At 43.4% G+C, this 24,220-nt stretch overlaps 1 protein-coding gene across 1 annotated transcript in view; it reads left to right on the top strand.

The window, feature by feature from the left end:
• ADAMTS9 (ADAM metallopeptidase with thrombospondin type 1 motif 9) overlaps window positions 1–24,220 on the top strand; it is a 934,075-nt gene that overhangs the window by 746,541 nt on the left and 163,314 nt on the right. Inside the window, 1 exon segment of the mRNA XM_078661546.1 lies at window positions 10,885–11,058. Coding sequence (XP_078517672.1) covers window positions 10,885–11,058 — 174 coding nt within the window.

Raw genomic sequence — 24,220 nt, 5'->3', positions numbered from 1 at the left:
CTACACCTTTAACCTAATGATGTAGCTACTCTAGTTTGTTGTACACCCTTGTTGCATGTGAAGTGCTCAATTGTTCTTGTGACTCGGTCTGTGCTATGCAAATATTAATATGTAAATAATATTGCCTCCTTGAATGCTATGGATGTGATATGGGCTTCTAACCAGTGCTTAATTTAAGCTGATGCTTTCTGGTGCTGAGCACCAGCACTTAATTGGTTTCCGAATGCTTGGCACCTAAGCGTCAACACCACACTTAGGGCAGTGTGCCACATGGTGGCACTGCTCATGTAATTTAGAGATGAGCAGTATAACAGTTGTTTAGGAAAACAATATACATTAAAAATGGCTAATACCTGCCTCCCTAACCATTCCGTTAGCTTTGGGGACCAGGAATATTCTGATCTGAACTGTCGCAATTACATGTGAGAGAGATGGTTAGTAGTTGTTTTGGCAGCAATGACAAGGGCGATGGGTGGTACAAGCTGCAGTGGCCTCCTGGTCAGAGCCCTGGCACTTAATACTTTACAAATTAAGCACCGCTTCTAACAGACACCACATCTGTTACTACCTGCACTTTTAGAGATCTGTGATCTGCTTCCAAAGTACCCCAAAACAGTTCCCTCACTCTCTTTACTCTCTTTTCTAGCTCTAATTCTTTACTTGGTTTTTGTTCGTTCAGTTTATAGTGTGTGTAAGATATGTTGCTGGTCAAGTGTAAGTTAAAGGGGCATCCCATTAAAATGACATTCCTTTTCTCAAAGACGACTCTCACCAATGTATTGTTTTTGTGGTCATTTTTACTGCTTTATGTTGATAATCTTGGTATATTCCATTGTGTTTACACAAAGAAATATCTAGGAGTCAAAAAGTGAACTCAAATCACAAACAACTATTGACGTGACACAAAAGAGAAGGGTGTAAGCTAGAGTACCTAATTGCACCACGTGATAATATCACCACATTCACGTGAGGCACATACTCAAGGTGAGAATTTTCCCATCAGTTGTCTATCTGTTCCGCCACTTTTGCATCATTTGGGTTCTCCTTACCCAGGAGTCAGTGCAAAACACAGTCACACAAGACGGGAGAGGGGACTGTGAGAGTAAGAAGACCCACTGTTCTTGTCTAGTGAGCGGGATCAGTGTAGTGTGACAACTGAAAAAAGCAGTGCAAGTAAAAGATTAGTGAGAATATAAAATTGGGTGAGACTGAGTAGAAGAAAAACTTTTAATGTTTTCTCTCAGCTCCCCAAACATAAAAACAAAAGTGTAGTAACAGATTTAACAAAATATCTGCTCAGCGAGTGGTCAACATGTTTCTGCATCAACGGAAAGTGCCTATGCATTCATCAGGACCTAGTTGTTGCTACTGCTGTGAAGGATAGTGAAAAGAATAAAAAGGAATCATATCACCTGATTGTCAGGTTCAAATACTCCACCACAATCTACAAAATATAATCACATCAACAAAAAGAGAGTGAAAAGAGTCACACAGTTTTATAAAAATACACTCATCAGTAGTGATATTTTTGTGATTTGTCAATACATATTTCATGACATGTTATCACTCACCCAATTGATGTGGGGATCGCGCCTCACCTCACCTGGCTGCAGCTCAGGTAAATGAGGAGCACCGCTCTGTTTTGAAAAACACATATATATACAAAAGCAATCAACGTATATCCTGTGAGGTACTTGAAACGACATCACTGACCAGATGTCATATACATGTATATAGTATCTTGTTATGCCTCATGATTGTATCAACAGTCAAAAAGACTCTAGTCACCAGTTATACATAATCTCCGCAACTCGTGCAGTCAAACCTTAAGGTGGTATTAGGATATTAAATACCAATTGCCTTTCCCTAATAGATTATGTCAACATTAGGAAATGGCCAGATGAATGACTGTACATTTTAAGCACACGAAAGGCCATGGTGCACAGAGGACTCAGCAACCATAACAGGGCTTGCCACAACAGTTCGGGGATAGCGGATGTCAGTACACCGAAAAATATTAAAGTTGCTTGTAACAGAACAGACACTGTAAGTGACAAACCCGTAACACACAGAAGACTCCGCAACCGTAACTGGGCTCACTGCAGCAGGTCAGACATGGCGGATTATAAAACGCTGAATAATTTGCTCGTAATGCAACCCACCTGCGCGTGACAGCGGTGGCAACACGCACTGGGGCAGGCCAGCACTCACCTCTCCGTCGGTGTCTCCAGGCGTTCCTCTGCGCTGGACTTGGGGAGGCACCGAACGGAAGAGGTGCACTCTATTTAATTGCTCGTGTTCCCAGTGCGCACACGTGATTACGCAAGGCATGCCGGTTCTTGTGGTTCTTAAGGCATACTCAAGTTTTCACCTTGTATTGGAACACGTACTCCTCAGCAATTTGTTACGGTTTATTTCAATAGTCTTAATGTTTGGATCACAGTCGAAAAGGAGCTCTTGCATATTTATTACAGCCCAAATGAGATCAATATATCCCGCTCTCGTGCCACAAATTATCCAGACAGGAGTTTATACCGCTGTACAAATTAGAACATGTATGATGCTTCTGTTCTAAAGGTTGCCAGGTCAAGAGTATAGACCGCTGTTGTAGAATTAAGCGGCTTTATTGATGACAACAAGTGATCTTCTTCTATCACTGTGAAAGTGTCACAAAAGGGCCATCTGGGCGGCATAAGTGATCGAAGTCACTGCAACTAAGCCAGCAAAATATATGTAAATGAAAAGCTATCAGTCTAGATATACACAGCCAGGAGTCATCATGATACATATTGCTCAAAATCAGATCGCTGTTGTAGAATAAGCGGCTTTGTTGATGACAACAAGTGATCTTCTTCTATAACTGTGAAAGTGTCACAAAAGGGCCCTGGACGACATAAGTGATCGGAGTCACTGCAACTACATCAGCAGAATATATGTACATGAAAAGCTATCAGTCTAGAAATATACAGCCAGGAGTCATCATGATGCATACTGCTCAAAATCATGATTACCTTTTACGCTGATAACCCTCAAAATACTATTCAGTCATAGCCCTTTTGTGACACTTTCACAGTTATAGAAGAAGATCACTTGTTGTCATCAACAAAGCCGCTTATTCTACAACAACGGTCTGATTTTGAGCAATATGTATCATGATGACTCCTGGCTGTGTATATCTAGACTGATAGCTTTTCATATACATATATTTTGCTGGCTTAGTTTGCAGTGACTTTGATCACTTATGCCGCCCAGATGGCCCTTTTGTGACACTTTCACAGTGATAGAAGAAGATCACTTGTTGTCATCAATAAAGCCGCTTAATTCTACAACAGCGGTCTATACTCTTGACCTGGCAACCTTTAGAACAGAAGCATCATACATGTTCTAATTTGTACAGCGGTATAAACTCCTGTCTGGATAATTTGTGGCACGAGAGCGGGATATACTGATCTCATTTGGGCTGTAATAAATATGCAAGAGCTCCTTTTCGACTGTGATCCAAACATTAAGACTATTGAAATAAACCGTAACAAATTGCTGAGGAGTACGTGTTCCAATACAAGGTGAAAACTTGAGTATGCCTTAAGACCCACAAGAACCGGCATGCTTTGCGTAATCACGTGTGCGCACTGGGAACACGAGCAATTAAATAGACTGCACCTCTTCCGTTCAGTGCCTCCCCAAGTCCAGCGCAGAGGAACGCCTGGAGACACCGACGGAGAGGTGAGTGCTGGCCTGCCCCAGTGCGTGTTGCCGCCGCTGTCACGTGCAAGGTGGGTTGCATTACGAGCAAATTATTCGGCGTTTTATAATCCGCCATGTCTGACCTGCTGCAGTGAGCCCAGTTACGGTTGCGGAGTCTTCTGTGTGTTACGGGTTTGTCACGTACAGTGTCTGTTCTGTTACGAGCAACTTTAATATTTTTCGGTGTACTGACATCCGCTATCCCCGAACTGTTGTGGCAAGCCCTGTTATGGTTGCTGAGTCCTCTGTGCGCCATGGCCTTTTGTGTGCTTGAAATGTACAGTCATTCATCTGGCCATTTTCTAATGTTGACATAATCTATTAGGGAAAGGCAATTGGTATTTAATATCCTAATACCACCTTAAGGTGTGACTGCACGAGTTGCGGAGATTATGTATAACTGGTGACTGGAGTCTTTTTGACTGTTGATACAATCATGAGGCATAACAAGATACTATATACATGTATATGACATCTGGTCAGTGATGTCATTTCAAGTACCTCACAGGATATACGTTGATTGCTTATGTATATATATGTGTTTTTCAAAACAGAGCGGTGCTCCTCATTTACCTGAGCTGCAGCCAGGTGAGGTGAGGCGCGATCCCCACATCAATTGGGTGAGTGATAACATGTCATGAAATATGTATTGACAAATCACAAAAATATCACTACTGATGAGTGTATTTTTATAAAACTGTGTGTCTCTTTTCACTCTCTTTTTGTTGAGGTGATTATATTTTGTAGATTGTGGTGGAGTATCTGAACCTGACAATCAGGTGATATGATTCCTTTTTATTCTTTTCACTATCCTTCACAGCAGTAGCAACAACTAGGTCCTGATGAATGCATAGGCACTTTCCGTTGATGCAGAAACATGTTGACCACTCGCTGAGCAGATATTTTGTTAAATCTGTTACTACACTTTTGTTTTTATGTTTGGGGAGCTGAGAGAAAACATTAAAAGTTTTTCTTCTACTCAGTCTCACCCAATTTTATATTCTCACTAATCTTTCACTTGCACTGCGTTTTTCAGTTGTCACACTACACTGATCCCACTCACTAGACAAGAACAGTGGGTCTTCTTACTCTCACAGTCCCCTCTCCCGTCTTGTGTGACTGTGTTTTGCACTGACTCCTGGGTAAGGAGAACCCAAATGATGTAAAAGTGGCAGAACAGATAGACAACTGATGGGAAAATTCTCACCTTGAGTATGTGCCACACGTGAATGTGGTGATATTATCACGTGGTGCAATTAGGTACTCTAGCTTACACCCTTCTCTTTTGTGTCAAGTCAATAGTTGTTTGTGATTTGAGTTCACTTTTTGACTCCTAGATATTTCTTTGTGTAAATTAGGTTATTGTTAGGGGCATGTATCTAGTATGAGTCGGTAAACTAGCCCTTAGACCCCCTTCTGTGTAGTGTGTTATTTGTATTCCATTGTGTTGCCAATTTTAACAAGTGCAGTCCATAATAATTTCTGAATTATGCTAATTACAGCTGCACTGAAATGGAGACGTGTATTTGCATCACTTTCTCCTTGTTGAATGCACACTTGCACGACTAGATTGGAATGAAGCCTATTAGATTGGCGATGCTGAGTCTTTGCAAGCACAGTGTAATTTGGCACCACCAAATGAGGATGTGTACTTGGTGTAGTTACTGTGTAATATATGTTCGTTGGTGGCAATCACATATTTTTTTTAATTGATTGTTTATTTTTCTGTACACTGATTGTCACATGTCACCCATAAGTAAAATCACATTTGTTACTGTCCTTTCCTGGGTTTCTTGTGCCAGTGCACACACTCTTAAAGAAGTGAAAATGTTTTAATGAATATATTATGAAGTGACATTGGGGCTATTATACTTCATTTTGTATTTCTTAAAGTATGACTTCCTTCAACATGGCTCTGGCAGACTTGGAGTTTTTGTTCTTACGTGGTTAGGCCCAGACTAGAGTTTATTATGTGTTGCTATTTCAGTTGTGAATTTATTGAGCCATATTTATGCCTCACATATACAGAAAAGCAGAAACTGTGTGGCTATAGAGGCTGTTTTATTTTTGCTACAATGTTTCACTTTAGAGGCTAGTGTGTTACATATTCAATTGCTCTTGGGTTTAGTTTTCTTTGGAGTAGAACCAGCATTCTGTTTCTAAGGTACATTTTCTAGGAAAGAATGCTATTGGCGATCACTTCAAAACAAATTGCATCCAGCACAGAATAGTGCGATTTCTGACAACGATCCTGTTGTTTGTCCCTTCATTTAAGTATCCTGGGATCTGTGAGTGGTTAATCTACTGTCTGAGAGTAATAATTAGGCTTTTTTTAATAGAAGTTATTCTGCATCCATCTGGATGTTTCTGCACAATATTGTTCAGGTAACAGTGAATTCATGTAGACACATTTTAGGATGCAATAATTAACCTTAATAGGGACAGACCTGTAAATGGACTGGATGATTAGCTATATTGTGTACTGATTTCATGAATTTTCCCCATGAACTACTCTGTTTACCTTAAATATAGTCTCCACTAGGAGATCAAGAAATGCATTTTCTATCTAAGTGGTCTAGCTTTTTTCTCAGATCTGAAAATTGTATTCATCTTCAAATCAGTAAATGTGTTTAAATTTAAGGATCATGTTGAGAATCTAGGTGGACTGCTGCCTCTGATAGTTTCAATGTTAAGCCTATTGTATCAGATGCTCAGTGGACAAACGTGGATTTGGGAAAGGGTTCAATGGATAAACATTATCCAGAGAACTTTTGCAAATAAAGTAAATGTATTTGTACTAAAATTGGACATTTACTATAGAATGCTAGAAAGGAGAAGTTCGAATTAATCTTTAGGATATGTTTCATGTAAGAGTGCATCTAACTGCCTTCCACATGGTGGTGAAACAGTTTAATTGTAAGGCACACAAGGGCTATAGTGTTGAAGTGTTTCCAGAAACCAACCGTATCTCTTCCATCCAATTTGTATTCCTTTGTTACTTGAATGTGGATAAAATGGTGATCTCAATATTAACAGCCTGCCATAGGGTAAACTTTGTTACAGGAATGCTGTTGATTTTAATAATTAGACGATGGACCTGGGTCACACAAATGCTACTGAATGGTGAACAGCATGCTTGCGCTGTCTCTAATTTCAGTATGTGTTCTTATCAGTAACACAAAACTTCTTGAGTCATATTTTAAAATTATATCCACAGTCACATATTGCAAAATGCAATACACTACACTATAATGATTTATTACATGTTTTCAGACTACATGTTTATTTATTTATTTATTTTTAATTTAGAACAGACCTAGCTTTAATAGACAGTTGAGCATTTCACAAAGAACCATTTTAGTCGTATCCCTGGCATGATTTATTATACCCAAAGAAGGATTCTGAGTGGGGTCCAGTTAAGATAGACATATTGCTGGTGCGACAGAGGGAGTAGAACTCAGAAGCCTCAGATGACAGTTAGTGGTATATCAAAAACATGCTGTTAAATTATGTTATACAGCAGAAATATTGCCATTGGTTTTAGCTAATAGCACCTGTTGCTTTCTTATAGACTGAGGGTGCATAGATGTTAATGAGCAATAATTGCATTGTTGTAATTTTAGAAATTCCTGCATGTTGGTCAATGCCCAGCTGTTCAGGAGTGGTGTTCACCATTAAAATCTCTTCATTGCTTCTCCTATGTTTTCCTGTTAACCAGGTTGATTCTAAATTCCACCAAATTAATTGTACATATTGAAAACTAATATCAAACAGGGCTAAAGCCTGCCTTTGTGTGCATTTCCATTAGGAATAAAGCAATAATGGTAATTCAAGCTTCTTCTATTGTGCTTACATTTAATTGACCAACATGAAACAAGCAGAGGTGTGGGTGTCAATTAGGCATTTAGAAGCAGAGGAAATACTAGGATCAGCTGTTCTGAGGTGCGTTTTTGATATTTTGGGTCCAATGGTTATCCTGAAGCTGTCCTAAATCTCTGACAAGGTACATGGCAGAATGTTGCACAAATCAGACATGGTGTATAGCCCAAAGTGATTAACGTCCTTCTTAGCACATTGATCCCTTCATGCTGCAGTAGCAATGACTGGAAATGGGAGTTTCATGATACCCTTCTTCTTCAATGAGGGATAGTTCTGTTTCTCTCTTTATTCAGTATATTCTATCTACAAAATCTCACCAGTAATCTCCAAAATGGAATAGTACACACTGTAAAGAATTATGAAACCATATGTTGCACACACCAGCTTCTCTAAAATGCTACATACATACACCCCAGCGGTAGCATAGATATTCTTCAAAGATATGTATGCTTTGGTCACTGAAAACTATGACCATCAAGTTTAATTGTTTTTATATTTTCTTAAATATTGCTAAATAAAGGGGTGATGGTAGCACTGAAATTTGTTTGAAAAACCTTGATTCTGCCAAACGATATCACATTATGGATATGGATTCAATCTCATCCAGCTCAGGAAAAAGATCCAGGGGCACATGACTAGAGCACTGACTTGGGCCCAAGGCACCCTCAATAGAGCCCTGCATGTGTGTGTGTTTGTCCAAGGACATGCACTCACACATACATACACACTTCGCAAGCACACACAAATATTCATATAGTATTAATTGTATACATCCACCTTTTACTAACTTTGTAAAGCCTTTTCCATGCTACACACAATGATGTGCTCTAATACGTATAACATATGGCATTAGATATTTTTCAACTTTTCAATCACTTTGTCTAAACTACACAAAGAGAGAGCGGACACTGATTAATTGAGATGTAGGCAAATAATATTCAAGACACTTTTGCCTATATATCCTAAAAATGATAACTATGAGTAGTATCTGCCATGATAATACTTCAAAGCATGCAGTTACAAATGTATACATCAAGGAGCTATAATGCCTATCCCGCTGACACAAATTTATCTCACCCAGCCTTATGAGAAGTAGTGATAACCGAAACTAGCACAACATCTCTATCTTTAAAACAAACTCCAAACCTTACACATTAGTTGGTACTTCTGCTGTGTAATATACTCATTTACTTAATTGAGCCTGACTAACATGGTTATTGATCTCTTTATTAAGTAGGTAATAAATATATATAATCAATTACCAGCTTCCGTGAGTGCAATGGAGCTACAGTAAAAGAAAGTCATACATATAACCCAATAGATTCGGTGATGGGCACTCTGGTGTATATCCAGTAGTTTTGCACTTGATAAGTAGTCAAGCTATAATTCAAAATGAATGCCCCATTTGTATATAGTGCTTCATACTTAGGACCTGATTATGAGGTGCTTGTAATATTCTGACTCATGCGTAAACTCCTGTTTGATAATTATCGTATGCATTAAATAACTCAACCTTCATTCAACTTAGGCAGTTCAAACCTGACAAAGTTTAACAGGAGAAAACATTCAGTATTTACTGTATCTTGCAGATTTTAGTGCATTAAACACCAAAATGTGCATGTTATTCCCCATTGACTCATAATATGTGGTATTTATCGCACTTGATAAATAACGTACCCTGTGGTATTGTTATTTATCAAGGGCAATAAATACTGCCTTAACTTATAATAAGAGCATTAGAACCCTTGTGGCTGTGGCATACCCTCCAAGATGTAGAACCAACCATCTTATTGCATCAAAGTTCTCCCCATATTACTCTTTTTCCGGGAATCTATGAGGACACACCTCTTGAAGTAATCTCCTACCTGTCTGTCTTGTTGCCTCTTGTTGTCCTGTACCTTCAGGTCATTTAGTGTAGCTGTTATAATCAAGAAATTCTAGTATTGTATTTGAAATAGGACTCAGTACACATAGCCCATAAAGTGCCAATAACGTCACTGGAAAACATTGTATAACCTGGTTTATAAGGCAAATGATGGGAAAGTAGCCCAATGGGGAGTGTAAAATAAAAGCCCGCGATACCCTGTCAAAAATTCAAGCATGGTGCGGAGTCTGCATATGAAGCACTAAGCCATCACGCCCTTGTATTGGTACATACACGACTCCCAGTTTATAGTTAAACAAACCCCACTTTAGTATGCCTTCTATATGGCACTCACCCTATCCGTCTGTATACCAATAATTTTGAACAAGGAGTGAGGAATAAGTAGGGAAGGGGAAATTCTGGGAGAGTACCACAGAGAGACAGACTTAACGGGAGAGGCGAGTAACATAGAGCGAAGAGATAGCAAAATAGAGAATAAGACCCTGAGAGAGAGTCATAAGGTGAGACTGTGAGAAAGAGAAATGTGGAGAGCGGGATGTGTATGTATGTATACCGATCGTGATAATGGATATATAAATATATTATATAAATGCATGCATGAAGGTAAGAAGATGTTGAAACAAGGAGAAAGAAGGAACTGGTTTGAAGTTAAATTGAAAAAATGCTCTGCCACCTACCCGATTTATTTTATTCTTCCAACCCCTACTCACACAATTGTTTTCATTCTCAGTTACCTTGTCTTTTAAAATGTATGATTATATTCATAACTGTGACTCCCGCTGGTGAGTGGCGATAAAATCATGAACCATGAGAAAGGCATGCTTAGTCTGCCAGTGAGTGCTGAGAGGCCATATGAATAACAGAAATGTTATTTAGTAAGTTGGATGACGTGACGTAACACAGCTTTAAAATACAAAAAACACGTAACGTTCTGCTGGTAAACCTAGGCACATGTTGTTCTTAATCTAGTAATTGTATATATTGCTTTCTATAAAAACGTATTTAAAAGGTGCAATATTGACTATCAAACACTACGAATGAGAGGAAGCTTGGGGCTGTGAATGAGGTGTCGGTCTCACCCTTGTCTGAAATCGCTGCCTGTTATCAAGAGGAGTGGCGCAATATTTGTGCTATAATCTGAACATGTGATGCCCGTTGAGGAAAAGATGGTCCTTTGAGCGAAGTGATTATTTACACTGAAATCTGACTCCGGAAATCAGACTTGCATCCATTGTTTGGTCTAAGATACAATAGTCTACCCCCATGTGTAGTCACTCACACCTGCTTATATAACATGCTTATATAACATCTGCGAAACCAAATAAATACGTGAACCAACCCTCTGATGCTCAAACTTACTTTGTTTCCCTCTTCAGTGCTCGGTCTCGTGCGGACGAGGAGTTCAGCGGAGAGCCGTGTTCTGCGCCTCTGGTACCCAGAAAAGCGCCCGGGAGAGCGGCTGCAAGCAGGCTACCAGACCCGCCTCCGAGCAGCGCTGCCAGGCTGCAGAATGCCCGGTGTACAGCTGGAGAGCCGAGGGGTGGCAGGAGGTAAGCAGGGGCCTGCGGTGGGATCCTCGAGCTCGGCTGGAAATGCGCGCGACACGGCATTCTTTCAGCCGCCCCCCCTCCCCTGGTTCGCATTATTCTGCGAGGTGCGCGCCACGAGCTGCACGGGATGGCTGACTGCGTCCCATACATTTACTTTCTGTCAGGTGGCCAAGATTTCAGCTAGATGCGGGGGTAGAGTCTGCGCCTGATGCGAATCAGATGCTGCGGAGAGCGTTTCACGCCTGCTGGCTGCCAGGGGGGAAAAGCGCGCGCTTTCCAGCAAAGATTGTGGGGTGTCCAACGTCGAACGCAGGTGTCGTGTGGCACAGTGCCAACTGACAAGTTAAACTGGCACAGCCCCCCCCCCCGGCTGATTATCCTCGCTAATTCTCAATATGTATGCGACCACGACCCGCAACAGAAACGTGGAGGGATATTTGGGAAACTGTAGGCCCTGGGGCCTTCGGTTACTGTGGGAGAGTGCAGCAGTGTGCTGATAACGAAGTGTTATGTCACAGTTACTTTTCCAAAACAGACAGCGCCCTCACAAAGACAAAACACACAGCAGATGTGCAAACCGCCGAGCATCCGTACTCTTTCTAATGTCCAGCCAATGACTAGAAAGCAAACAAAGGGTGTGAAGTTTACACTATTGTAAATCCGTTCTGCGGTGCTTTGATGCAAGAGCCATGCGTTTGTAGTACTTACCAAAGAGAACAATTATCCGAAAGCTCCGTTCTGCTGTTTTTTTGTCTCTGTTTTAATGGCTTCCCTACAGCTGGAGGTATTTAAAGGCCCTCTCTTCCCCTCTCGGCTGCTCGGCCAGCTTCCCCTTTTCCACTCCCCCCCTCTCTTTCTGAAAGGTAGGTCTGCTTGCTTCACTTTGCTTCCCTAGGAGTTTTCTGGGCACCAGGACGAATGGAGCGTGCTCTGAAAATGCAGACCATGTGACAAACCCAATTCCAAGAAACACTCGAAGACATTCCTACCATTAATTAATCTTGTTCTAGACAATTCTTTGCAGATGTTGCCATTCTCTGTTCATTTTTTTTGCATGGCTTTGGCTCGGGTTTACAATTCTTCTTCAAATTAAGTTCTTTCCTTCAACTAATCCTAACAGTAACGAAGCCATAGTGTAGTGATTGATACATTTAAGTTTAGCACTTAAAATATGATTTAGACTTCGAATGACTCTAAACGTTGCAAATTGCGGCGAATTAGTATGACGCAGAGCCTAGAGGCAAGGAAATAGGTGCTATAAATATTTTCTCAGAATTGTAAAAAAATGCCATTCTTAACAAGGCAGATGATTTCTCTATAAAAAATCATTTTCAGGTGAGTGAGGCACCAGTTTGCAAGGTGATCATGTACGATTTCTAATCTCAGATTTTTTTTTTTAAATCAACATGGCAAATGTTAAAACAGTGCAACATACGTTTGCAAATCCGAAATGCGAGTCCATTGCAGCATAACATTTAGCAGCATTCTGAAGTCAAATCTGCTCATTTTATTTAGCTGTAAGGTACCAATTTCTTTTTTTCTAAGCGTGCTTATTTATTGATCAAACGCAAACTTATTCTTTCAGCAAGGACATCGAAGAATGCTTTGAGGTTCACAATACCAAAAGGTGCACACAGTTCACAAGAAGACAGATCCATCCATAAATTGCTTCCTCAAGTGCAATGTCTTCTTTTATATAGCGCAAACTCGACCGAAGGTATTTGAGGCCTTTACATGTGCACCATTCATTTTTTGAAGACACAGGTGATTTGCCCAGATTCACAGGATGTTGCGGCAACGCTGAGATTCAAACCCAGTTCCCCAGTTCCAAAGTCTACAGCTCTGGCCATTATGTCACATCCTCTCCTTAACTTTCAAGTTTCCCTGGTTAAGGAAGGACAGCGCAACTGAAGTGGCACTTTCAGGCCTAAAAATATATGTGGCATTGAAGAGGCCATCAGACAGATTTAAAAGTGAGTGCTTGAAGGCTTGAGTGGTGATAACAATGTTCTTTCAACACACTGTCTCAGCTGTTAACAACAAAACAGAAACAAAATACTCCGGACCCTACTACATGTTGGTATTTCACACTCTAAGAAACTGAATTGACCAGGGAAAGCATGACCTGATTCCTCTGCTATTGCCCCATTTTTCCCAAGAGTCTTAACTAGACTTTGTGGCTACTTTCAGCTCCCAGAGAGTCTATGTGAAAAACATTGAAATCACAGAATTACTGGTATCTCATTTTACTGAGTGGGCCTTTAACCCCTGTTACCAGTCAAGATTAACATGGGACTTGAATGTCGCTCAACGTGCGCAACACAATAAGGAATGCAGAAAACAAGCATATTACATAATGCACTCAAGACCCAGATTAATATTGTCGGTACAAATATTGACTGCTTTTTTACACTTGTCTGTGCTTTCTGAGTAGTCGTGGCTTGGATGGATGCAAATTGTTTAAAACGAAATACCGGCAAAATAGGAAGTTTTGGTTTTGAACGAAAATGACCCCCACTGCCTTCCCTTCGATGACCTGCTGAACTCAACACTCCTCCTATTCCTTCCTTGTCCGTTAGAAATCTGTGCATTATCTTTGATTCCACGCTCTCCTTTGCAGCGCAAATTAAACAAATGTTGTCTGTCTGTTTTCTGAAGATAGAAACTATAAAGAAATATCTTGAACTGGTTCCTCAAGAGACAAGGAAAACAGTAGTTCATTCCTTTGTCAAGTCCTGCCTAGACCTGCATATTTGGTACACTGACTTTAGTTAACTCCGAATGCAGTGGCAAGACTAATTAAGAGAGTTCCGAGTTGCCATCATATCTCTCCACATCTGAGACACCTGCAATAGCTTCTGGTGGAACGGCGTATTAACTTCAAAGTTCTGATGTTGGCTTTCAGAGCTTTCCATGGTAAAGCCCCCACTATCTGTTGAATAGACTGTCTCCATACACTCAAAAGAGGGTACTTAGATCCGGCAGTAGTCACCTTCTGTGGATCCCTACATTTGTGAAGTCTTGTCATCGCAGCAGTTCCATTACTGTGCGCATTGCAAAATTATGGAACAGTCTACCTTTTAATCTACGGCAGGGTTATCTTTGACAGCCTTTAAAAGGCAATTCAGAACCTGGCTATTTGATCTTGTTTAGTCCCCCGTTACTTTTGGCCCGCCTTATACTGTCTGCTAGAGCACAGGGATGCCTCTGTTGAAGCAGTTGTGCACACTTTTAAGTATCATTTTATTTTATTTGAATGATCTATCCATTTCTAACTGTCTTTCCAAAGACATGTTCTGCCTTTCGTAGGGGTCTCTGTAATATTTTCTTTTAATCTTGCTGAGGCCATCTGAATAAACTGATTATAGGCAATTTTATTGTAAAAAGATTCAATCCCACTCAGTATTCAATCAATATCCTCCTTATTGTGAACCAAAGACACATTCTAAAAGAGCCCTTCTTTGAAGTACATTCAGACAGACAGCATGTATTCTCTGGATAAGGAGGGAACTCCACGATGAAGCATGCCACCAATGGTGGGTGAGGGCTCCACCTCCTTAAAAAAAAGATAACCATGGTGATCTAATTAATCTTAAACTACCCTACTTTATCAAATTGTTTGATGCTGGGAAAGCACTTCATACCATAGTAGAGTACAATGCAACGGTCTCGTCTTTGCAAAAGTTAGAGCTATTGGCATTGTAAATGACAAAATCTTTATTTATATGTTGTTTTTGAAAACAGATAAATAAAAGGCATTGTCATTTAAAATGCCAATCAATAGCCTAAACTTGCCTAAATGCAAAACCTATTGCATTGCAAATGCTTGTTAAACTGAGCAATTGTTTTGTCTTTGCTTCAGGGAGAAGGGAAGATAAAAACAGTGTGTGCGTCAGAGAAAGACAGAGAGTGAAGTAACATGGAGAAGAAAATGAAAGAGAGGGCCAAGGAAGAGTGGCAAGGGAGAAAAGAGAATAGAAAAAAATAAATGGCATTGTCATCTACAATGCCAATAGCTTAATCTATCGCAAATGCGAGACCTATTGCATTTGCACCCACACACACATACAGAGCCACACACACACACACACACACACATAGCCCCCCACACACACACACACAGAGCCCCCCCACACACACACAGAGCCCCCCCACACACACACAGCCCCCCACACACACAGCGCCACACACACACACACACACAGAGCCACACACACACTCAGAGCCACATGCACACAGAGCTACACACACACAGAGCCACACACACACACACATAGAGCTCCCCCACACACACACAGAGCCCCCCACACACACACAGAGCCCCCCCCACACACACAGAGCCCCCCACACACACAGAGCCCCCCCCACACACACAGAGCCCCCACACACATACAGAGCCACACACAGACAGCCACATACACACAGAGAGCCCCCCACACACAGAGAGCCCCCTCACACAGAGAGCCCCCCACACACACAGAGCCCCCCCACACACAGAGCCCCCCACACACACAGAGGCACACACACACACACACACAGAGCCACATACACACACACAGAGCCACACACACACACACACACACACAAACACAGCCACACACACACACACACACATACACAGCCAGCCTAATAGTACTAATAAATAACACTCTTAATACTGGTCTGAACGCATGAGTAAATGAAATGCTAAAGGTGAGTCACTCAGCTACGGACCTGAGAGCGCCAGTACTGTGAGACACCATGGAGAGACAGTACCACGGACAGAAGTTACTGCACGCATGGTAACCAATGAATGCCTCAGAACCCCTAGAAAACGTCTTTCGTAGTCCGGCACTGCTTTAAATAGCAATCAGCAGTGTCTGCTGACTTGTTCAGACTTTTTACATGTTAATTTTGGACACCATATTAGAAGTGCATCACGGAAACACTGGCCAAGGAGGTGAAGCCGGACCCAATAGGGTCCTGTGTCAAACGCCTCCCAAGGGGGGAACCCCACAAGCCCGCAAAAAGTGGAGAGGGGTGCTCCGGATTGGGTGCCCCAAACAATCAGCTAGCCGCCAAATCGGAGCACAGAGGCAAGTGGCAGAGGGTGTCAAAAGGGGACGTTAGGTTCCTGTTGGGACATAGAAACCCCCATCTTATTGGAATCACCTCGTTACTGCCAGAATCGCATTGGAGTCGCTGCACCCTGCTCGTAGAGAACCTAGAAGGAGCATCGGGAAGGAGGAAGTACGGAGCCAAGCAAACAGCAGGACTTCTGGGTGATGAGGAAGTGAACCAGCCCAGGCAGCACAGTGGTGGACGGCGAAGGAAATAGCTCTGAACTCGCAGGAACGGGTCCTCTACCTTGAGGAAGCCTGTGGCGGTCACCGACAGACTGGACATCGTGCAATGCTGTGACTAGTTTTCGTGTGGCAACCAGACAACGAGTGCGGAGTGGCCTGCTCGAGGACGTGGAGATCCTGCAAGATCTTCCGCCTTTGAACTGGGGGCGCAGGTTCGAGTATCATCGTCGGCAAATTGTGATTGGGGACAGTGTGCACCAGACGCCGTCGCGGCTTGCACGAACCCAGGACAAGCGCGGCCAGGCTTACCGCATCGGTTACTTCTAAAGGATTTGATCCGGCTCGGCCGCTCGACGAAGGCGAGCAACCGGCGTTACTGGCAGGATGCAGCTAAAGTGGGGAGTTGCGATCGCCGACTACTGAAAGGGATTCAGGCGGGAAGATACAAGAAAGTCCATCTAAGCAGCTGTACCATGTGGCAGAGGAGCTTCAGGAGTTTTTTTTCTCTAGCAGAGCAAGTCACACAGCACAGCGAGAGGAAGCCATGAAGCGGAGCCAGAGCACAAAGCCGAGCAGAGGCCTCGCCCACTAGAGGAAAGGCAAAACAGGCATCCAAGCTATGGCAGGGAGACGCAGGGAAAGAAGATTGCCGGCGCGCTTTAGGGAGACACCTGGGAATAATGAGGTCACTGGGTCACGCGAAAAAGGAGCTGAGAAGGCCCCGGGAGGATTCTGGGCCGGAACTGGACAGCGATCTTGAGGTCTTATTAGAACAAGCAAAATGGTGGCAGCAGCTGCGGATATACTCGTGGTGCGCTGCGGTGGCAGTAGACTCTGTAAGCCCCGTCCTTTTCAGACTGGGGGGCGTGTTTTTCACTGACAACGTCACAGGTAGAACAAAACGGAAAAAAACGCCCCCCAATCCGAAAAAGACGGGGCTTAGAGCGAGAGAATGACGACACTGAGACCTCTTCTCCAATGGCTGGCTGCCGTTTAGGGGGCCAGCCAATGGAGAAGAGGGGCGGGTTTACCCTCGCTACTCAGAGTCATTAAATCTCGCCAGCGAGACTGCGCATGTGCGCAGCCTACGCTAGCCGAGACCTAAAATGGGATTCTTTTGTTAAAAGTGCATGGCTGGGGTAAAGAACTGAATCTGACAAAAAATTGTTAATTGGGTGTACATTTCAACTGTATAATTGTCCCTCATACATTGCAATGGACGTCTTCTTAGAGCAGTGGTTCCCAAACTTTTTTGACCTGTGGCTCACTTGACCTAATCGGCAGTTGGCTGTGGCTCCCCACCATTTTTTTACCGGTGGGTGGGTGGGTGGGGGGTATGTACTTCCTGTTGTCTTCCTTAAAGTAATTGGGACGCAATGAAGGTATTATAATGGTTGGAATGCTTGAACTATTAATCTCATCTTTCACTTCACTCATCTATCCATCCTTTTGTCCATCTACCCCTTTTCACTCCCTCATCAATCCTTACATCCACCCTTTCACTCATCCATCCATTCACCATTTCACTTATCAATTCATCCATCCACCCATTCACTTGCCCATCAGCTGCCCTTTCACTTATCCATCCGCTGCCCTTTCTCTCATCCGTCCATCCTTTTTATTTATTTTGATTTATTTTGAAAGTTTTATATAGGGCGGACAAGATCTTCGCAGATATCAGAGCGCTTTACAAAGAGTAGTAGATGAGGGAGTATAGTCAGACAGATAAATCAATAGGTCAAAACAGTACAACTGGGTGGCTACAAAGCCAGTCATGTGAGTAATAAAACAGCTAATACAAATAATCAAAGGGGTGAAACATGTAGTACAAATCGATGCAGAGTATTAACAGTGTCTGAGATAAAAGCTCAAGTGTATTTTGCCATGAGGATAGCTTTTACTTCATTTTTAAAGAGTGTAGTGGAAGAGATAAGCCTGATTTCGGGCGGGAGTTAGTTCCAGATCCTAGGCGCCATTCCTGAGAAGGAGCGCTTATATGTTTTTTCCTTCCGGAATCTTCGAGGTTTCAGCAGAAGATTGTTTGTGCCTCTACTGTTTCTAACTCCGCCAGAGATTGTCAGTTTCTGAGCGAGGTATCCGGGTGAGTTTAGGTGTACCGCCTTGTGTGTCATGCAGGCGATTTTCAGGTGTATTCTGGCTTCAAAAGGCAGCCAGTTCAGGGATTTCAAGTCAGGGGTAATATGGGAGTGCTTTTTTGACCCAGTGATGAGTCTCGCTGCAGCGTTTAGAGAAGCTCTCAGGGGTGCGGTTGTAGTTAGTGGGAGTCCGCAGAGGGCGATGCTGCCGTATTCAATTCGAGGGATGACTAGTGCTTATACTGCGGTTTGGAAGTCTTTGGCTGGGAGGAAGGGTTTAAGTTTCCTCAGCGTATTGATCTGGAAGTTCACTCCCTTTGTTGCCTTGCTGATATGTTGCTGCATGTTGAGATTGGTGTCGAGTGTTATGCCTAAAGATTTTGCTGAGTCCACGATGGTCGGTTGGACATTGAGTGCGGTTAGGTGTTTAAGCCAAGTTTGAGTGGTGGAGATCTTCGCTGGAGGTGAAATCAGAAGGAACTCTGTTTTCAGGGCATTGAGTTTGAGATGATTATCGGCAAGCCAGGATTGGGTGCATCTGATCGTTGAGTTCAGGAGCAAGATGTCTTTGGGGACTGTAATTTGAGATAAAGTTGGGTGTCATCGGCGTACATGTGAAAGTGTACATTGGATGCTTGTAGCAAGGTGGTGAGCGGTTCCATGACTAGGTTGAACAGAGTTGGGGATAGAGAGGATCCTTGGGGGACGCCTAGCGTTACGGGTATTGGCGAGGACATCAGGTTGTTGCTCTTGAATTTCTGCGACCTGTTGTGAAGAAAGGAAGTGAACCACTTTAGAACAGTTCCAGATAGACCCATTCTAGCGTTTAGTAGTTCTAGTAAGTTCTCATGTTTAACGGTGTCCAATGCTGAAGAGAGATCAAGGAGGATGAGGAGGCAGGTCTCGTTTTGGTCTAGCATTTGAAGTGCGTCGTCAATTATGTGGGTCATAGCGGTTTCTGTACTGTGTCCTGCTCGGAAGCCTGACTGGTGAGGGTTAAGGAGATCAAATTGTTCAATGTGTTTAGTCAATTGTAGTTGCGCACATTTTTCCAGCAGTTTGGCGAGAGTGGGAATATTGGTAATGGGACGGTAATTGTTGAGATCAGAGGGGTCGGCTGTAGGTTTCTTTAGAAGAGGTGTGACCTGGCCAACTTTGAGGGAATCAGGTATGCTTCCTTGTTGGAGAGAACTGTTGATAATTGTAGTCCAGAGAGGGAGCAGCAAAGGGGTAAAGTCTTTTACTGCATTAGCAGGAAGGGGGTCCGTAAGGTGATTGGATGGTTTCAGGGTGCTGAGCAGTTTGCCAATTTCTTCTTCTGAGTATGTGTCAAAGGTTGACCAAGTAGCATTGTTTTTTGGTTCAGTGGGTGCTAGGCACTGGGGTTTGGAGTAGAGGCTTGCATCAATGAGGAGATCGCTCTTTATGTTGTCAGTTTTTTGGATAAAGAAAGCAGCGAAGTCTTCACAGGAGGGTGCCTCACGCCCAGTGTTGAGTGGTTGGGGTTGATCCTTGGATTGTGTTCTAATTAGCTCAAACAGTTTTCTCGGGCGGTTTTTTGCTTGGTCGAGCTGGAGGCTGAAGAAGTCTGATTTTGAGCGTTTTATTTTCCTGAAGTAGGCGTTTCTCTTTTTCTTCAGATCTTTTAGGTGCATTGCAGAGGGAGCTGATCTCCAGGTACGCTCTGCCAGTCGCATGTCTCGTCTATCCTCATTGAGACTCCCGTCGTACCATGGATTGGAGATTTTAGTAGAAACTATTTTTAGCTGCATAGGTGCAGCCTCATTAATTATTGAGGTCATAGCGTTGAGATAATGGTCAGTCAGGGTTTGAACGTCCGTAGTGCCTGTCGGTGGGAGTAGGAGGTTGCAACTATTAGGGGGCAAACTGCCTGCTTTGAGCTTTTTCAAGTCTCTTTTCCAGACTTTGGGCTAGGAGAGTTGAGCCGGGTTAACTTGAACTTTTTCATTGATAAAGAATGTGACAATATGATGGTCTGACCAGTCACAGGGTTGGATGGACTCGAGTTGGATAGAGTCCTCTTTGGAGATGATCAGGTCGAGGATAGAACCTTTCTCGTGGGTTGGGCTGTTGCATATTTGGGTGAGGTTAAGGGCATCGAGGAAGTTTTTAAGACTATTTACCACCGCGTCATTGCGATCGTTCCAGTGGAGGTTGAAGTCACCAAGATATATTTGGGTGAGCTGCCTTCCGGAATTGGTTGAGATCATATCCATGATTTGTTGGGAAAAGGTGAAGTTGTCCTTGGGTGGGTGGTAAATGCTGTGAAGCGAGCATATCGGTTTGCCCTCACTAATAATGTCAAGGCAGATGTATTCCCAGGATGTTGGGGATGGTAGGGAGGTGGAATTGACTCTCTGAACAGAGATGTTGTTCCTGTAGATGCACGCAATTCCACCCCCTATTTTGCCTACTCTGTCGAGCCTGATAATGTGGTAGTTGGGGGGAACCAGAATGTCCATTATAGGTGTCGAAGATTCAGTTAGCCACGTTTCAGTCTGGATGATTAGGTCAAGGTCCAGCGATAAGAGGAGATCAGCAATGGCGGCGGAGTGTTTCGTAGCCGATCTGCAGTTGAGGAGAGTGCATTTGAGACGGGGTGTATTGAGGGTGGTAGATGGTTCTAGAGAGAGAGGGACTTTTCTAAGGTTATTGGGGATGGAGAATCTGCTGTTTAGTGTGGGGGGTCTAAGGGGGTTTGGGTGTATCGTGGGAATGTTGAGGTGTGGGGTTGTTGTGTGATTTTGGGGGGCTGTGTGATTTTGGGGGGCAGGGTCATAGGAGCGGAGAAGGGTGAGTGTGTCGAGGTCAGAAGTTGAGTTGTGGGTGCGACGAGGGCGACTGTTGCGATTGCGAGCTGGGATTGAGGTCAAGTTGAGTGAGAGAGTTAATCGACAGGGTGGGGGACAAGTTGTGCGGGGAGGTGTATTTGTGTGAGGGGTTGCAGGGGTGATGAGGGGGACGAGGGCAGTTACTGCGCCTATGACCAGGGATTGACGCATGTTGTGGGGCTTGTTGAGTGACGGAGTCAGCCGGAGGGGTAGGGGGCAAGTTGGGAGGGGAGGTGGGGGTGGGTGAGGGGTGTAGGGGGTGTGTGGAGAGTAGTTCTTTGATGATGTGTATGTCATCTTTGATCTGAGTGAGGGTGGCCATGATGTTGTCCATCGTGGGGTAGGTGTTGGAGGTGGGGGTGGCGGACAGAGGTGAATGGCTGACCAGGGAATTTTTGTGCAAGTGGGAGAGTGGACTGGTGTTCGAGCAGGTCTGCGTTGTGTTGGTGTACGGGATGGTGTTAGGGAGGTGAGAGGTTTTGGGCGGGAGGGGTGTGGCTGAAGTAGGAAGGAGGTTGGTGGTATGAGTGAGGGCATTGATGGTAGGCGGGGAGGACAAAGTGTAGGCTGGGAGAATGTTAGTCGTGGTGAGGGTGCGGGAAGGGTAATGAGGGCTGAGAGTAGGAGGGCCCATGAGGGTCCTGTTGTGGGGAGGGGGGGCTAAATTAAGAGGGGAGGTGAGTTCTGCGTAGTTGGTTAGAGGGAAATGGGGACTGAGAATGGGGGGGGGATAAAGGGGGTGATTTGTCGAAGTGCGTGATGTTCTGGTGCTGGACTAGGTTAGGTGTGTTGTGGGTGGGAGCTGTGCTGTCAGCGGTGAGCGGAGTGTTAATGACCGCTGTAGGTGTGAGAGGGGTGTTGATGGTATGTGTGGCGGTCCGAGGGTTGGTAGAAGGGGTGGGAGTGTGAGTGGTGTATGAGGGGGAGCGATCTGTGTCTGTCTTTGAGTCGTGTGTTACATCTGTCTGGTGCTGAACTGGGATAGAGGGGTTGTGGGTGGGAGATGCGAGGTCAGGGGTGGTAGGTGTGTCCCTGATTGAGGAGTATGTAGCTGTGAGGTCATGGTTGGTGCGACTGGAGGAGATATGAGTGTTGGTCCGTGAATTGGAGAGGTGCTCTTTGAAAGTGGGGAACAAATTGTCTATTAGTTCCAGGTTCCTGTCTGTGGATTGGGATAGGACAATCCCGTTATTGTAAATAGTGATGGTGGCTCTGCCTGGAAAGAATAGGGATGGTGTGATGGAGAGAGTTAGGCTGTGAGCGGATTTCCTGGTGGAGGAAACGGTGAGTAGGGTGAGGAACGCTTTTCTCCATTGAGCTCTGCGTGAGGTGTGGAAGATGGTATCAGTGTTCAGGGATCCATTGACCGGGGAGAAGTAGGTGTCAGCAAAGGGGGTTTCAGGGTGTGACCTAAGCGTTCAGCGGCTTTTTTGGTGAGTGACGGTGGGTAGTTGATTTTATATGTGTGATTGCCGATAGGATCCATGTCGCAGTGATGGTTTAGTTGGGAATGGGAGAATGCACTATAGTGGTACACATGTGCAGAAAAACAAATACCTACAGTAGGTTACACAGTACAAAGTTACACAGTATAGAGTAGTACTAGTGATCCATCAACATATCCCAAGTGTAAGAATGTGCGAGGAAACAAAAAACATACAGAAGTTGTAAGGTACAAGTTATAAAGTACAAGAGTGGCACTAGTGATCAACCTTTGCATGAATCAAAAATCAAAAATCAAACGTAACATTAGTTAGCACCCAACATATATGAGGTAGCAATCTGTGCATTACAAATGTTCAGAATACAGGTAGAGTGACACTAGTGAGCAATCAGAATATATGAGGTAGCAATATATGCATTATAAGTGTTCAAGCTACAGGTAGAAGTGACACTAGTGAGCAACCAGAAATATATGGGGTAGCAATCAGTGCCTTACATGAGAGAAGAGTGAGAATGGATGCACGTTGCAGAACTGTGCAGAATAGTGTAGAATGCAGAGGAAGCATGCGATATATGAGGTAGCAATCGGTGCATAACAGGAGAGAAAAATGGGGATGGGTGCAGGTTGCGAAAATGTGCAAAAATAGTGGAAAATACAGGTGTGAGTATACTACTGATCGAATATAAGAATAGAATACAAATGTAGCCAGTGTTGTGCATGAATCAAAAATTCAAAGATGACATTAGTTAGCAACCAAGGTATTTGAGGTAGCAGCCTGTGCATTGCAAGAGTTCAAAATACAGGTAGCAGAATAATACTGCAATAATAGGTATAAGTAGCAATCTGTGCAATACAAATGTTCAAAATACAGGTATAAGCATAATACTGCAATAATAGGCAGACATTCTTTCATATATGAGGTAGCAATCTGTGCCTTACAAATGTTCAAAATTTAAGTAGAAATATAATACAGCAATAATAGGCAAACATTCTTTCACAAGAAGGTCTATATACATAACTGATACAGGTATAAGCATAATACTGCAATAATAGGCAGACATTCTTTCATGAATGAGGTAGCAATCTGTGCATTACAAATGTTCAAAATTTAGGTAGAAATATAATACTGCAATAATAGGCAAATATTCTTTCACAAGAAGGACTAGATGCATAACTGAGCAGAGTACTCGGTAGTTGAGCTTAGTCAAAGATGATAAGTTCTTAGTGTGTGAACAGATAATGATGAAAATGACTAGTCCAGGATGGCCGCCCAAGAGAGAGACTAGTCTAATCTAACATGGCCGCCAAATAGGTGAAATAGAGCCAGTAGTCCTCTGTTTGTTGCTGTTGCTTAGATAGCAGAGAGGAGCAGTTTCCCTTCAATCATGCAGGCAGGGAGCATAGGGGAGGGAGTTTCATTTTCTGTTTGAGCAAGCAATGCTCAAGGCTAGCTGGGAGGAATTCTTATCTCGGTGTGGGGGAGTT

This window comes from Lissotriton helveticus, chromosome 9 (assembly GCF_964261635.1).
Source record: "Lissotriton helveticus chromosome 9, aLisHel1.1, whole genome shotgun sequence".
Taxonomy (NCBI): Eukaryota; Metazoa; Chordata; class Amphibia; order Caudata; family Salamandridae; genus Lissotriton; species Lissotriton helveticus.
Note: the sequence above shows the minus strand (reverse complement) of the source record. Positions and strands in the feature narration are given on the sequence as shown.